The sequence below is a fragment of the Gymnoscopelus braueri genome, assembly GCF_963280865.1.
Source record: "Gymnoscopelus braueri genome assembly, chromosome: 4".
NCBI classification, from domain to species: domain Eukaryota; kingdom Metazoa; phylum Chordata; class Actinopteri; order Myctophiformes; family Myctophidae; genus Gymnoscopelus; species Gymnoscopelus braueri.
Window position 1 is genome coordinate 53,444,411 of NC_137605.1, and position 14,970 is coordinate 53,459,380.

The 14,970-nt window shown below is 46.0% G+C and overlaps 1 protein-coding gene across 1 annotated transcript in view; it reads left to right on the plus strand.

Annotated features, from left to right (window-relative positions):
• LOC308083658 (uncharacterized protein) overlaps positions 1-8,826 on the plus strand; it is a gene marked incomplete at both ends in the record, with an annotated part of 37,319 nt that extends 28,493 nt beyond the window's left edge. Inside the window, 4 exon segments of the mRNA XM_080425975.1 lie at positions 1,879-2,025; positions 2,637-2,877; positions 5,862-6,026; positions 6,443-8,826. Of these exon segments, the coding sequence (XP_080282101.1) occupies positions 1,879-2,025; positions 2,637-2,877; positions 5,862-6,026; positions 6,443-8,826 (2,937 nt within the window).
• Positions 8,827-14,970: the final 6,144 nt, after the last annotated feature.

Here is a 14,970-nt window from a genome sequence, read left to right on the forward strand (position 1 = left end):
GTATCTGCACTTTACTTGAGCATTTGTATTTTTTGGATACTTTCTCTCCACTACAGTTCAAATGCAAATATTGTACTTTTGACTCCACTAGGAAGGGAGGAAATTACATTATGAATGAGTGAAAATAGCCGATCTATAGTGCTTTGTTCACTAAGCAGGAAGTCAGGGAAGTCAGGGTTGGATTAGCTGGAGGGGGATGATGTGGATGTTCCTCTGCTTTTGCCATCCGCTCTGATCATTCATTTCTATGGCCGGCGGGGATATGTTTTATCCCTGCTTCTGGTCAGACTGAATTAAAGACATGCATTTCCTGTTGGGAAATGTAGACTGTCTGACATGTTAGTTTGATATTGTGGCGAGGTTACTTTTGCTACACTTTGTGTGGTATTGGAGGCGAGTGGGTGAAATAATGCCACAACAATGATTTATCCAGTCAGGACGTTTTACTGGCAGAACGCAGGTTTACAGTACTCATCACAGGCACAGTAACAGCACTTCAGGTCGGCGATAACACAGCAGTCGTACAGGTAGGCAGTATAACTCACGCATATACTACTGTAAGACACTTTGTGGCTGTCGGTCCGCGGTCCCTGGCACAGACGGAGGATAATTCACTCTACGACCATACACCTTGGAAACCGGAAGACAACTGACTCAAACAGGCGGGCTGCACAGATACACATAGGAACTCGCTGTGTCTGTGAGCCAATAAGAACACATTACGTCCAGTAAACACACACACAATAGAGCGTCGCAGTTCCCGCCCAGGCGCCCACTTCCTGTTTTTTTTGGTGCCGGAAGAAAAAACTCAATGCATTTTTCCATTGACATTTCCAAAAATATTTATATCTATTAATTTAAGCCTCGAATCAAGCCATCACGAGATGACATGAATCATGACCATAAAACGTTTTTTTCTGTGATTTTTTTTTATTTTATATTTAATTATATGATATACTATATTTAATAAATACCCTTTGTTTTGCCGTTTTCAACAACAAAAAAATCACAGAATCAAACGTTTATGGTCATGATTCATGTCATGTCATGATGGCTTGATTCGAGGCTTAAATTAATAGATATAAATATTTTTGGAAATGTCAATGGAAAAATGCATTGAGTTTTTTCTTCCGGCACCAAAAAAAACAGGAAGTGGGCGGGAACTGCGACGCTCTATAGCTGTAGGTAATACTGTAGCTGGGAATAGGCTGGCATTTGTTCCCGCGTTACAATATTCATGTTTGGTTATTATTCTATTAAAGAATATGTTAACCACATCAACCCTGGGCCTGGTGTCCCTATGTTGGGCTTATTTTCAGTATTTGTCGTATTACGTATCGAGCCCTTGAGAGACCATTAAGTGGTTATTATGTTTCAACGTATTTAATGGTGTTTTCAGCATTGAGTCTACACGGTTCACATAATGCATCTCGTGACGCAGAAAAAAAAGCTAAGCTAAAGGATGTATCCAGTGAGTTGACATGTGAGGCAAGGGGGTCAGTATGTGACTAGGCTGGAGAAACGCTGGCTTTCTAAGGCCTAGAGGGGCGCATCCAAACCTAGCGCTGGAATCCAACGCAAGCTCCCTATTGCTTCACCAATCTATGTGCCCGCTGGTTATGAAAATACAAGGTTAACTCCAACTCCTAGGCCACAGTTCCTGCAACGTTACCCCAGCCTTTTTTTCTTTTGAAAAAAAAAAAAAGCCTGGGTTCCCGAGGCTAGCATGTGACAAGTATGTGACAAGCGTCAGTACGTGACAAGGTAGTGAATCAGCGTCTTGCTAAGCGGCACTTCAACAGCCAGCTAGTATGAGATGTTTGATGTCCATTTGTTGATTTTGATATGTGTGTGTGTGTGTGTGTGTGTGTGTTACAGTATAAGCAGGTGGAACAGTACATGTCCTTCCATAAGCTGCCTGCAGACGTGCGCCAGAAGATCCATGAATATTATGAACATCGTTTCCAGGGGAAGATGTTTGACGAAGAGAACATCCTGGGAGAACTTAGCGAACCCCTGAAAGAGGTGCACACACACACACACACACACACACACACACACACACACACACACACACACACACACACACACACACACACACACACACTTATTTAATGCTAACCTCTCATCTTGGACACATCTATGAATTGATGCTTGAACACCACTTATCTCCGCCAAAGCATCTACTTTTACTTTTTAGTCTTTCTTCCTGATCGTAAAGATTATACGTGTTTATGTCAAAGGACTGAGTAAAGGCGGTTACACACCGGCGAATATGCGAATATACGCAAAATTCGGACTCGTTCCGAATAATTAAAAGACGCTTTTTTCGCTCCGCGAAACTGGTGTGAAAGCTTGCATTGACTTTATAAGGTTTTAAAAAAAAACTTATTATTCGCATGAAAGAAATCGCCCCGGTGTGTAAGGACCTTAAAGGTTATGCCTGACAATGTGATATCTAACTGCTTATTGTTTGTGGTGTCCCCTTAATAACCAACCAAACAACTATGGCATGACCTTTCTCTCTCTCTCTCTCTCTCTCTCTCTCTCTCTCTCTCTCTCTCTCTCTCTCTCTCTCTCTCTCTCTCTCTCTCTCTCTATCTCACTCTTCTCTCTCTCTCTCTCTCTGTGTGTAGGAGATTGTGAGTTTTAACTGTCGCAGTTTGGTGGCTAACATGCCTCTGTTTGCCAACGCTGATCCTAACTTTGTGACGGCGGTGTTGACGAAGCTGCGCTTTGAGGTGTTTCAGCCGGCAGACTTCATCATCAGAGAGGGAACCGTCGGGCGTAAGATGTTTTTCATTCAACATGGGCGAGTCGGCATCCTGACCCGCGGAAACAACGAGACCAAACTCAGCGATGGTTCCTATTTTGGAGGTGAGTACTGGTTTAATCCTGGTTTGGTTTGGTTTGATTTCTTTTGGCCTGGTCTGGTTTTGTCCGGTCTGGTTTTGTTAGGTGCTGTTTTGTTTTTTTCGTCTTAGGACTTTATACACGTAATTAATTTACAGCTTTACGTGATTTATTTTCCCGAAACAAACATTTTACAGTGGAAGATAATTGGACTCTAAACAGGCTGAAACCATGCCAAAAATTGTTCATATGCCCTAGATATGTCATAGGCGACTGACGTCATAAACTGGCACCGTCATGGAACTATACGCAGTTCCCGTGTGGATCCTGATGAATCCACATGATTCAGTGTGTCTCAGTAGTAGCATGTTTAAAATAATCCGGTACACAGCCAGAGCTGAGGGAGCTATTAACAATAGAGAGTACATTTGGGCCTAGGGAGTTGAGAGCATCTTTAAAAATAGATATTGGGATGATGTCAAGAGGAGGCAGGATGCATTTGAGAGACGACGGCTGTGAGGGCCATCTAATGAGATCGGGTTGGGGCTCAAGACATACAAGGAATCGGACAATCAAACCCGCAGCTATGTGGAAGCACGATCTTAGACCTTACTGTATGTCAGTGAGGTTATTTAAAATAATTATAAACATTTCATCCTTTGAAAAGACTGGAACAGGGGGAGGAGCGTGGTTTAAAGATCTATCAGTTGTCGGAAACGAAGCTCGGGGACTATTCCTATTGGGATAAATTTACCACATGAACCGTAGCACCCCTATTCTGGGGGCAAACATTAAGGCAAACAAAACTGATATACAAGCTCACTTGCGTCATGTAGATGAGCTATTTTCGGTGAAGAGATAAAAAAAATAAAAAGAACGCAGGCCTAGTTTAGAGTCAAAAGTAGCGTTTAAGTGGTTAACCCATTATAAGACCTGGAACGCATTATGTGTCATTTTCGATTTCTTTGGCTATTCAAAAATAGCAGATATACAAGCTCATAGCGCGGCACCGAGTGCCGCGCTACGAGCTTGTAGATCTGCTATCTTTTGAAAAATCGTGATTTTTTTTTTCATATCTTTGAATATATTTTTAAAGCGAACATTTGTAACTCAAATCTTTGCTTCTGGGGGTCCCTGGAACAATATATTTTGAGATGGGGGTCCGCTGCCAAATACATATCAATACATATGATTAAAAGATGAAAGTAGTTCCTTCACGTGGATATAATGAATCCCCATGTTTAATATTTTTCCACCTAGGCTCAACCTTTCCGTGCCTCTCTTTTAAGGCCTATAGTGTTATCATTCATCCAAGGGTACAGGTTAACAGTACAAATTGATTTGTTTTTAAACGGATCGACCGACTACGGCTGACAAGCAGAGGTTGTTCAAACATTCGACTAAATCACTGGTCTACACACACGGAATGTCATACCCTTCTCAGGTCTACAAATACAGAGGTGAATTCTTCAGCTGAGTGGCTAATGAGAGTGCAAGAATGGCTGGTGCGATTTGGTGGATTGGCTGTCAGCATTCAAAACAGTAGCCTATAACAAATGATGCACTTACGGTCGGAAACAAATAAATCAATAATACAGAGGGCGTTGAGGTCCAGACTCATGAAAACTATAAGTCGAGAGAGTAAAGAGTCGTGTGTGTTGGCCCAGTAATAAGCAAACTTATCTCAATCAACATCATTAAAATATCCAACAAAACACTATTTGGCCGAGGTGAGTGGTAAATCAACCCTCTGAAAAAAGGATTAGATTGGATTTGATTTTTGGCACAGGGGGTGAAGTACCTGCACTCCATCGCAGAGTCTAGCGGTTCAAATCCACCGTGGTGCATCTGGTTTGGCCAAGCATCATTCTATACAAACACAATTGGCCGTGTTCGGAGGAGGAAAGCAGGACTGGGAGGGTGATCTTTGTCTCTGCCCATACCCCGACAGGCTGGGGACTGTTGAACAGGAGGAGTATGTTCTCCCATGGTGGGGGCTCCTCACTGTGAGCCAGTACGGGTACCGCAGTGGCACCACAGAAATGTGTGGGCAGGGTTAATTGCCGTAACGACTAAATTGGGTGACAAAAAGATGTACAAATGCTACTCTAAATAAAATAAATAAATAAAGGATTATATCAGATAAGATTATATTAGATAGGATTAGAAACACCAATACCCACATGACAACAGCTAAACCGCCTCCTCAACAAGACATCTTGGGCTCATGCCGATGAAATCTGTGGGACACAGTTCATTCAAGGCCAAATTGTCTCCACCTTTCTCTCAGGTATAAAGGTCTCAGGTATAAAGAGATCAAAAATACTTGTCGTCACCTTGCTAAACTAATGGCATGTCATTTTTTAAAGTTTTTCAGGAAAAATAAAAAACTGATCCAAAACAAAACTATATGATATTTCTTAATCATTTCACCCAAAGTGTTTATAAAAAAATATGACTATTAAAATAAAGATAACACTGTCTGTCAGTTATGTAACATAAGAGATTTAAATAGGCTTAACTAGGATTAAACCTGACTTCAAAATCATTTGGCAATTCTTTTGGCCTAAGTCACAAAAACAAGTGACTTAGGCCAAAAAAAAAAGCCTATTTTGACCTAAGTCACACTATGGAGATACAGTAGGTCATTATACTAAAAGGGGAGGGAACAGCATGATCCTTTTCAATTAGGATATAGGCGATTTTACCAGAGGTGGCCAGTGTCATGAGGAGCTGACTTAGGCAAAAATATCATTTTCCTAAAAAAATGACTTAGACCATTAGTTAAGCAAGGTGACGATGTTTTACTTTCCATCATTTATGTTTGTAGCTTTTAAAGTCTAGTCCACAAGGGAAGCAGCACGACGTCTCGTTTTATTTTCACAGCGATAAAACACGGAAGCAAAGTGATGAAAACTGTCATTCCCCCCTAAACGCTTCACATCTGTCCTCCAATTCACTCTTCTCCTCCCCCCACTCCATCCTGCCATCACGTCGTCTTTCTCCAGAGATCTGTCTGTTGACCCACGGGAGGAGAACCGCTAGCGTCCGTGCGGACACGTACTGCCGTCTGTATTCTCTGAGCGTGGACAGCTTCAACGAGGTCCTGGAGGAACACCCCATGATGAGGCGGGCCTTCGAGACTGTGGCTGTCGACCGATTGGATCGCATCGGTAATGCTCTCCGTCCATATTTACTCATCGTCTGTGTGTGCTGTGTCTGTCTGTAATCTCCTTTAGATCTATCATGTAAGCCTACTTACAATATTTCACCCATTTGGAGGATCCTAAAATCCCAATCCCTTTGAGTTTGACGATCTGGGTGCACTCTGAAAACCCTGAGCTGACATCGATGCTGCAAAGCTCTAATCGTTTGTCATCCATTAGTTTTTTCCCCTCCTCTGTGTGTGCTGTTTGTTACTTCTACATTCAGTTGTCTTCTATAGAGTGTTGATGTAGTCCTCCTTATTATTGGTTGATTGTAATGTCGCTGATCTAGGATCTGATCATAGTCTACTGTTGTTGGACATTGAATGAGAAAACTTAAAATATAAAAGTTTGAAATGTGTGTTGTATTGTTCTCCATGCAGGAAGGAAGAACTCCATGCTAATGCGTAAGTCATCTCAGGGTGGCTCAATGGTGGGAGGAGGCAGTATGGGTCGTGGAGGTCGTGGTGGTGGGGGACCGGGCGCTGGGGGGCTGTCCATGGGCGGTCTGGGTTCCTGCGACAGCATGCTGGTCCAGCAGATCGTCAAGCACGACAGCATGCCCGCCATGCAGGAAGCTATCGCAGCCGCCGCCGCAGGAAGGGGCGGGGCCATGGGGGGGAGCGGCACGGTGTCCCCGAGGCCGCGGCCGGTGATTTGGGCGCCGCTGGTCCACGCCCCCCTGCAGACGGCCGCCGCCACGACCAACGTGGCCATCGCTCTGATGCACCAACAGCAGCAGCAGCAGCTGCAGCAGCACGCCCTGGGGGGCGCCATCTTTCTTCCCTCCCCTCTTATCTCCCCCTCCCCCTCGTTCGCTCTTTCGCCACCACGCCCCCCCGTCCTGCAGCCCCTACGCCCGTCTGTCAGCTCCCTCATTGGAATGATGGGTGTGGGGGGAATGGGGGGGTTGTCTCCCAGGGGTGGGGGGTTCCCCCCTGGGGGAATCATATCCCCACCTGTGGCTAAAACCCCTTCCGCCTCCTCAGTCCCGCCCTCCATCCAGCTGGGGCGGACCTTCCACTACGGTCTCCGCCTCCACACGGATCCCCCATCCTCCATGATTGGCGGGTCTCCTGGGACGCCCACAGGGGGTGGGACCAGTATCCCGCCCCTCCACAAGGTGGCGCCCACGCCTCCGCCTAACACCTCCCCCTCTCCCGCCCCGCCTTCCGGCGGCCCTCAAACATCGGACGGGCGTAGTTCCACGCCCAGCCAGCAGGGGGCAAAGGAAGCGCTGTTGCGCCACGGAGGAGGGCCGGGGGGCTGCCAAGGTCTCCCCGCGCTGGGCAGACTCACCCAGGAGGCCAGGCTGCTGTCCGCCTCGCAGCCCAGCCTGCCCCATCGATCCTGGGTCGGCCTTCAGCCTCAACCCCCTCTGCACCGCAAGGCCTCTGGAGGGAACCTGCTGGCTGCTCCCTTCCTGCTGGCCGGACCTCTGGCCAGAGGGGGAAGCACCGGGGTGCTGAGTTCCAACCCCACCTCTCCAATCCCCCCTTTCATCACTCCAACCCCTGTAGCTCAGTGTATCGCATCGACACACACACAGCCTGGCGCTGTACCCACACACACCGCTGCACACGCCAACACACAAGCTGCCTCTCACACGCACACTATCGCGCACGCCAGCGCACAACCTGCCTCCTACGCTGCCCCGGTGCCCACACACGCCAAAACGCACACTGCCACGCACACACCGCCACCATCATCATCATCATCCTCTCTGCCTCCGCCCTCCGCTCCCAAACTGAGCCCATCCACCTCCTCCATCCATTCCCAGAGTCCCAGAGTGAAGGCCTCATCCGTCACGCCTCCGTCCCCTTCTCCTCTTTCTGGTCCCAGCCCTGCTCCAACCCCTTCCCCCATCCTGACCCCCACTCAGCCCTGTACCCGCACCCAAACCCCGACCCAGTCCCGTACCCCCACCCTTACTCCTACCCATACCCCCTCCCAAACCCCCACCCAGTCCCGTACCCCTTCCCAAACTCCCACCCATACCCCCTCCCAAACCCCCACCCAATCCCGTACCCCCACCCTTACTCCCACCCATACCCCCACCCAGTCCCGTACCCCCTCCCTAACTCCCACCCATACCCCCTCCCAAACCCCCACCCAGTCCCGTACCCCCTCCCTAACTCCCACCCATACCCCCTCCCAAACCCCCACCCAGTCCCGTACCCCCATCCACTCCCCCATCTCCACTCTGACCCCCACCCAGGCCCGTACCCCTACCCTCTCCCCTTCCCAGGTGCTACAACGTTCCTCTTCTCCCCCAGTCGCTTCATCTTCACCTGCTCCCAGTCAGACCACCCCCCTCATGCCCCCCTCTCCCACCGCCAGAGCCCCGCCCACCCCCTCCTCTACCACTCCCCAGGTTCAAACCTCCATCCCTGCACAGACATCCACCAGTTGTCCCGGTAAAGTCCAGTTCTCTGTGCATCCGGTTCAACAGTCTCCCAGTGCTCCCACCGTGACAGCACCGCCCCTCCCCCTACACCCTGCCACGTCCTCGACCACCCAAACCACACCCATCCCCACTAACCCACCTCTCTCCTCCGCCAACGCAACAACAACATCGACAACTCCGAACACGCTACCTGACTCCGCCCCTTCCTCCAAACCAGCCACTACAGCCGCCACCCCCGCCCTCTCGAAACTCAACCCCCCCTCCAGTCCCACCCACACTTCCCGCCCCCCTGACCTCAAACACCCTGCGTTAGCCCCGCCCACACTGCCGCCGCCGCCTCTCCCACCCGCCTGCCCCTAACCCGGAAAGACTCTGAGGGTCTCAGACACAAACTTCCTGCCAACATGTAGGATCCCGGGAGAGGAGCGGATGTGATTGGACGAATGTCTTGACAGTATTTTGTGCGGGGTGAGCTCATTGGCTGAGCTGTGGGTATACAAAGTTGTACGTCTATGTTGTTAGATTATGTTCTCATGTGGACACGTTCAGTTTGTCATCCATCTAGAATGTTGTTGTTTTAAGAGTATCAGGAGTCACACTGCTGTAACTGGCATTAACATGATGGAACTATATATAAAACAGGTGTGATGTAGACACAGGATAGATGCACTGAAGTTCTGATGGCTCAAACCACTTAAAGAGGTCGCTCATTTGGCCACCCAAACAATAGAGCATGAATGCAAAGTGTCTCCAATCCTCTTACAATATTTCATTTACACACATCCAATAAGGAAGAGTACAGCTACTTAGTAATCTATAGTGTTGTTTATAGCTTCACTGGTCAGGCTATATGATCCAGATACAAAGCGACATACAAAGAGGCCTTAGCCTGCCTATATTATAAGGAGGAAGCCTCAGACCCATTGAAAGAGACTTAGACACTCTTTGATCTCACTGCGACGCGATCACACAGTTCATGTATCTAACATTACATGATTCATAAACACTGATGAATGGTGTTCAACTCTGAACTACACGTAGTGTTTGGAACTATTGGTCGCCACGGCAACCAATCTCTCTTGTTTTTGTTATCTCTGAGCATACTGAAACAAATTTGAAATCAACTGTAAGTTGGTTTTGGCAATAAATTATTGAACATTGAATATTATATATCTATGGGAGTGTCGTAACTCTTTCTCTCAATGGCTCCGGGAGGCAAGTGACCAATCATGATCACTTGGGGGTTCGGTCTCAGTTGAGGCGGCGCTTTGAAACTTGAACAAATTCAGAATGCAGCTAGTCAAAAAGTGATCAAGGAGAGACGTTGGGTGAGGAGGCAGACTTTTTTTTTTAATTCAAAGTGTGCTTAGTGAAGAGCCAACAAAATGGCACTTTCGATCTTGAGACGCTTAGGCCAATAATATGTTCGCTTTGTTTCGTGTGACACTAGGAGGGTTAGTTATATTAGAGGTTATTAAAATGGTAAATGCAGTGTGACTGATTCATATCTGGACAACGATGTGTGTAAGAAACACATGTTAATGCCAGGACATAATGAGCTGTAATCTACATGTGTCCTGATTGGGACAGCAAGGAGCCACATCCACATGTATCCATATGTACTGTATGTGTATGTTAGTTATTGTTGGAGGTGGAGCACCAGAAAAAGAGAACACAAATGGACACAATTATATGAGTAGTAGCATCATGTTTTGTGCAGACAGAGTAATATGGGACGTGCTCTACTGAAATCAATCGCATATTTTAGACCTTTGGCTGCTTTGGGGTTTTTTCCTTTGTTTTCTTATTCTTTCTTTCTGATGTAGGCTGTACCTGCAGGACTTGTAGGATTTGCAGGACAGGGCTTGCATGACTTGCAGTAATTACTTGCAGGACTTGCATGGAAACAAGGAATCTCCTCTTTCCTGCGGAGCACACACGTGGAAATGTGATTCATTTTGACAGAGCAGGTTTTGTGTGCGTTAAGTATGTGCACATCCTGATCCAACCATCTTACTGGGTTTGGAGCCCGTGCGACATACTGGTTTGGAACGAGGGACCAGTACAACATACTGGTTTCCAGCTCAGTGCCCCTCTTGCCTCCTGTTTTTCACCAAAGTGTAATATTTTCCTCATCATCATAGTAATAATTATCAGGATATAGTATGTCAATTGTATAGTTGAGGACTTTATGAATAATAGCAGTTCACTGGTAGTTGTGTGGGTGCGTGTGGGTGCGTGCGTGCGTGCATGCATGTGTGTGCGAGTGTGTGTGCGAGTGTGTGTGTGTGCGTGTGCGTGTGTGCGTGTGCGTGCGCATGTGTGTGTGTGTGTGTGTGTGTGTGTGTGTGTGTGTTTAGTTTTGGACTGAGACAAACTTTTGATAAGTCTTCGTGTCTACACTCAGAGCTGCTGTAAAAACAAACAGTTTTCTTGTGTGAAACTATTTCCAGTTCTTCTTTATGCTGTGGAGTTATGTTTGTCTCTTCTTTCTCCCTGTAGATGACGTGCCTCTAGGTTTGTGGATACCTCTCTCTGCTTCTGTCTTTCATCAGTTTCCACCTACACGCACGCACGCACGCATTCACACACACACACACACACACACACACACACACACACACACACACACACACACACACACACACACACACACACACACACACACACACACACACACACACACACACACACACACACACACACCATCTCATCACAGCTGTTCAAGGCTTATGCCACTGTGTCATGTCTCAGCCTTCAGTAGAAAAGATTCTTCAGGAGAGATTTTACTAGTCTAGTTTATTATTATATATTTATTATCTAATAAATGAAGCTATATGTTCCAGTATTCCTCGGTGACACTTTAGACCACGCTGTTTTTCCCCCCCACTGATATGGATTCCTCTAAGTGGAAAATATGATGATTATGATGCTCAACTCAAATTAACTCTCATTAAAGTGTTAATCCGTAAGATTATGATATTACAATATACCATATTGTAATATCCGCAGTTTTATTGCAATAGATCGTAGAGGGTTTTGTGCTCAAAAGCGGCCTTAGAAGAGGTGCTGCCTAAAATAAAAGTAGACGTAGGAACGAGGCACTACACTCCCAGTAGAGAAAAAAAATCAATGAAAAAGTATTTTTTTGTAGCAATAGCCATTCAATGTGATCATGTTCTGTAACGCTGAATTCACACCAGCCAGAGTATTTCACTGCCACATTCTGAGCAAGCAGCGAAGTTTTAAGGATATGGCCGACTGACGCTTTCCCCACTGCGACAAGAGGCGAAGGCAGTAAAAAGCGAAACGGCAAAGTTAAGGAAAGTTCAACTTTGCCACTGCCGCTGTGTGGTGAGACAGAGCGGGAGCCAACCAGAAGCGAGCGGTGCTCTGGAGTAGGCGTGAGCTAGGCCTATAGACTCGACACCACTTGAGATGGACAGAAACAGACTATGATATGAAATTAATCAAGATTGAGCAACTGTGTGGCCTATTTCTTACCTAAATCGAATAGGTCGTTTACAAACAAGCTGCCAGAGAAGAGCACTGAGTGTCTGTAGGCTACTTCTCCTCCCTGCCTGTCAGCTCCCCAGCCACGTGCATCTGCTCAATTTGACATTCGCTTTTTACTGCTGGTGTTAATTCACCAAAACCACCGAACCGCCCATCTTCAGGATTAACACTTTAATTCTCGAGAGAAATGATGGGTTGATGGGTTCAGTATCATGGACAGAATAGATCAGAATAAATCAATGTTCGTTCGGGTGAAACGTTACTTTAAAGCTAATCTTTCTCTTTCCATCAGCACTGTGTTCTCATCTCTGTGCCGTGCCGTGTGTTTGTGCCTGTGTGATACCATGTTGCCTAGACTGTACATCTATAAGGACCAAAAGCATTCTTTCGACTTGTTCACAGCTTTAGCTTTCAGCTAAATTAGCTAACGATGCTGACGTCAGTGAGGGGAGTGATGATAATAATGATGATGATGATGATGATGATGATGATGATGATTATGAGGATAATGATGGTGATGATGATGTATCTATCTGGTTGTAAAAATAAAGTGGTTTTAGATATCAATTTAGTGAGCACTGTACATTTTCTGAAGTGTGTCTAGTTGCATTTGTCTGTCTACACATGTATGTGTTTGTGTATGAGTGTCTAGTCTGTATTTTATTGTATTGGTCTTACATAATCCCTAGGGAAATTAATGTGTGTGTGTGTGTGTGTGTGTGTGTGTGTGTGTGTGTGTGTGTGTGTGTGTGTGTGTGTGTGTGTGTGTGTGTGTGTGTGTGTGTGTGTGTGTGTGTGTGTGTGGGTGTGTGTGCTGCAGTGCCTGCGTGCGTGTGTGCGTGTGTGTGTGTGTGTGTGTGTGTGTGTGTGTGTGTGTGTGTGTGTGTGTGTGTGTGTGTGTGTGTACTCTGATATAGATTTACCTTGGTTATTTGCCAGGGGGAAGGGCAATAGACCAATTATTTGTTTACCAACATTGAGACTGGACGCACAGGTGATTGTTTCTTGCAATCAATTCCCAACATATTGTTTCGGGGTGCGCTGGTTTCAGTTCATTCAACCTCCTCTTGTGTGTTGGCAAGTGAGGCGCGAGATCCTAGCGAGACATGACAGAATGGGTTTCATTTGGTGCCGGCCTGCGCGCGCATACTGGTTCTTATCAGTGTGACGTCGTCTGTTAAGGGGTCTATTGGAAAGGAAAGGATTAATTCATTAAATTAAAGAATTGATTAAATAATGAATGAATTAATTGCTATTTTGTATAGCAATACTTTTTCTTAATTTTCTTTCTTTTTAAAAGCCATTTCGCATGGGGGGGGGGTCCTTGGCATGAACCTCTTGTGTGGAACTGAATGAATTATGGGAAATAAAGTGCACTGACAAAATATTACCACTAGATGGCGCTTATATACAACACTGCACACTATCTATCTCCAGTATTTAACACGCATGGCAGTTGGAAGACCTGGAGGACAGGAGGGAAGCGTAAGGTTCATAATAGTTGATTATCATTTATCTGAGTTTAGCGGTGAGAGCCGTTAAACTGACACCGACCTCACCGAGGGCAAGATAACGAGAGAGCGTGTGTGTGTGTGTGTGTGTGTGTGTGTGTGTGTGTGTGTGTGCATACTCACGCGCGTGTGAATGCGCGCGTGCATGCGTGCGTGTGAGACAGCATGTAGTTAAAGTGGATTACCAGGCCTGAATAGAGGTGGTACAATAAATAGGCAGATAATTGCTACCTGTCACCAGGGCTGTGAATAGACTCAACCCAGAGAAGCCTGTATATTATCAGTACAATAATAGTCTGCTCCTCGCTAAACACACAATTAATTAAGAATAACAACAATAGCTGTTTAATATTATACAAGTATGCAACATTATGTTGAAACATGTGGAGGTATACTGTAGGCTTGGCCAAGCAACTTGTGGCCTTCTGGCAGTGTGGGTGCATGCATACGATCCTTCTAAAAAAATGAATATTGTGTAAAAGTTCATTTTCTTCTGTAATATAATTCAATTCACATAGATTCATTGCGCATACAGTGAAATATTCAAAACCTATTTTTTTTAAATCTAGATTTGTATGGCATACAGCTCATGCGGAAATCAAAAATTCATATCTCAAAATATTAGAATATTACATGAGACCACTAAACCTTTTTATTTATTATAAAGAAATGTTGACCTTTTGAAAAGTATGTTAATGTATCCACTCAATACTTGGTCGTGGCTACTTTTGAACAAATGACTTCATCAATGGGGCATGGCATGGAGGTGATCAGCCTGTGGCACTGTTGAGGCGTTATGGAAGCCCAGGTTTGCTTTGATAGCGGCCTTAAGCTCATCTGTGTGGTTGGGTCTGGTGTCTCTCATCTTCCTCTTGACAATACAACATAGATTATCTATGGGGTTCAGGTCACGCCAGTTGGCTGGTCAGTCAAGCACAGTAATACCATGGTCAGTACACCATGTACTGACCATGCCATGGTGGCCCATAGTGCCAAAACTACTAGTAGTTTTGGCACTATGGGCAGGTGCCAAGCACTGCTGGAAAAGGAAATCAGCATCTCCTTAAAGCTTGTAAACGTACGGAAGCACAAAGTGCTCTAAAATCTCCTGATAGATGGCTGTGTTGACGAATGCACGCATGCACGCACGCGCGCACACACACACACACGCACACACGCACACACACACACGCACACGCACACGCACACGCACACACACACACACACACACACACACACACACACACACACACACACACACACAGAGAGAGAGAGAGAGAGAGACCGACCCTCTTGGGTGGATATAGTCCTGCAGAGCCAATAAAATAATCAATTTCTTATTAACTCATCCTGTCTTCCTCCTTCCCTTAGGCCTATCCCTTGTTTCTGGTTCTGTCACTTCCATCATCTTTATCACACAGAATACGTGTCCCCTGATCCCTCATAGGATCTGGTGATCATCTAGGCTACTGTTTTT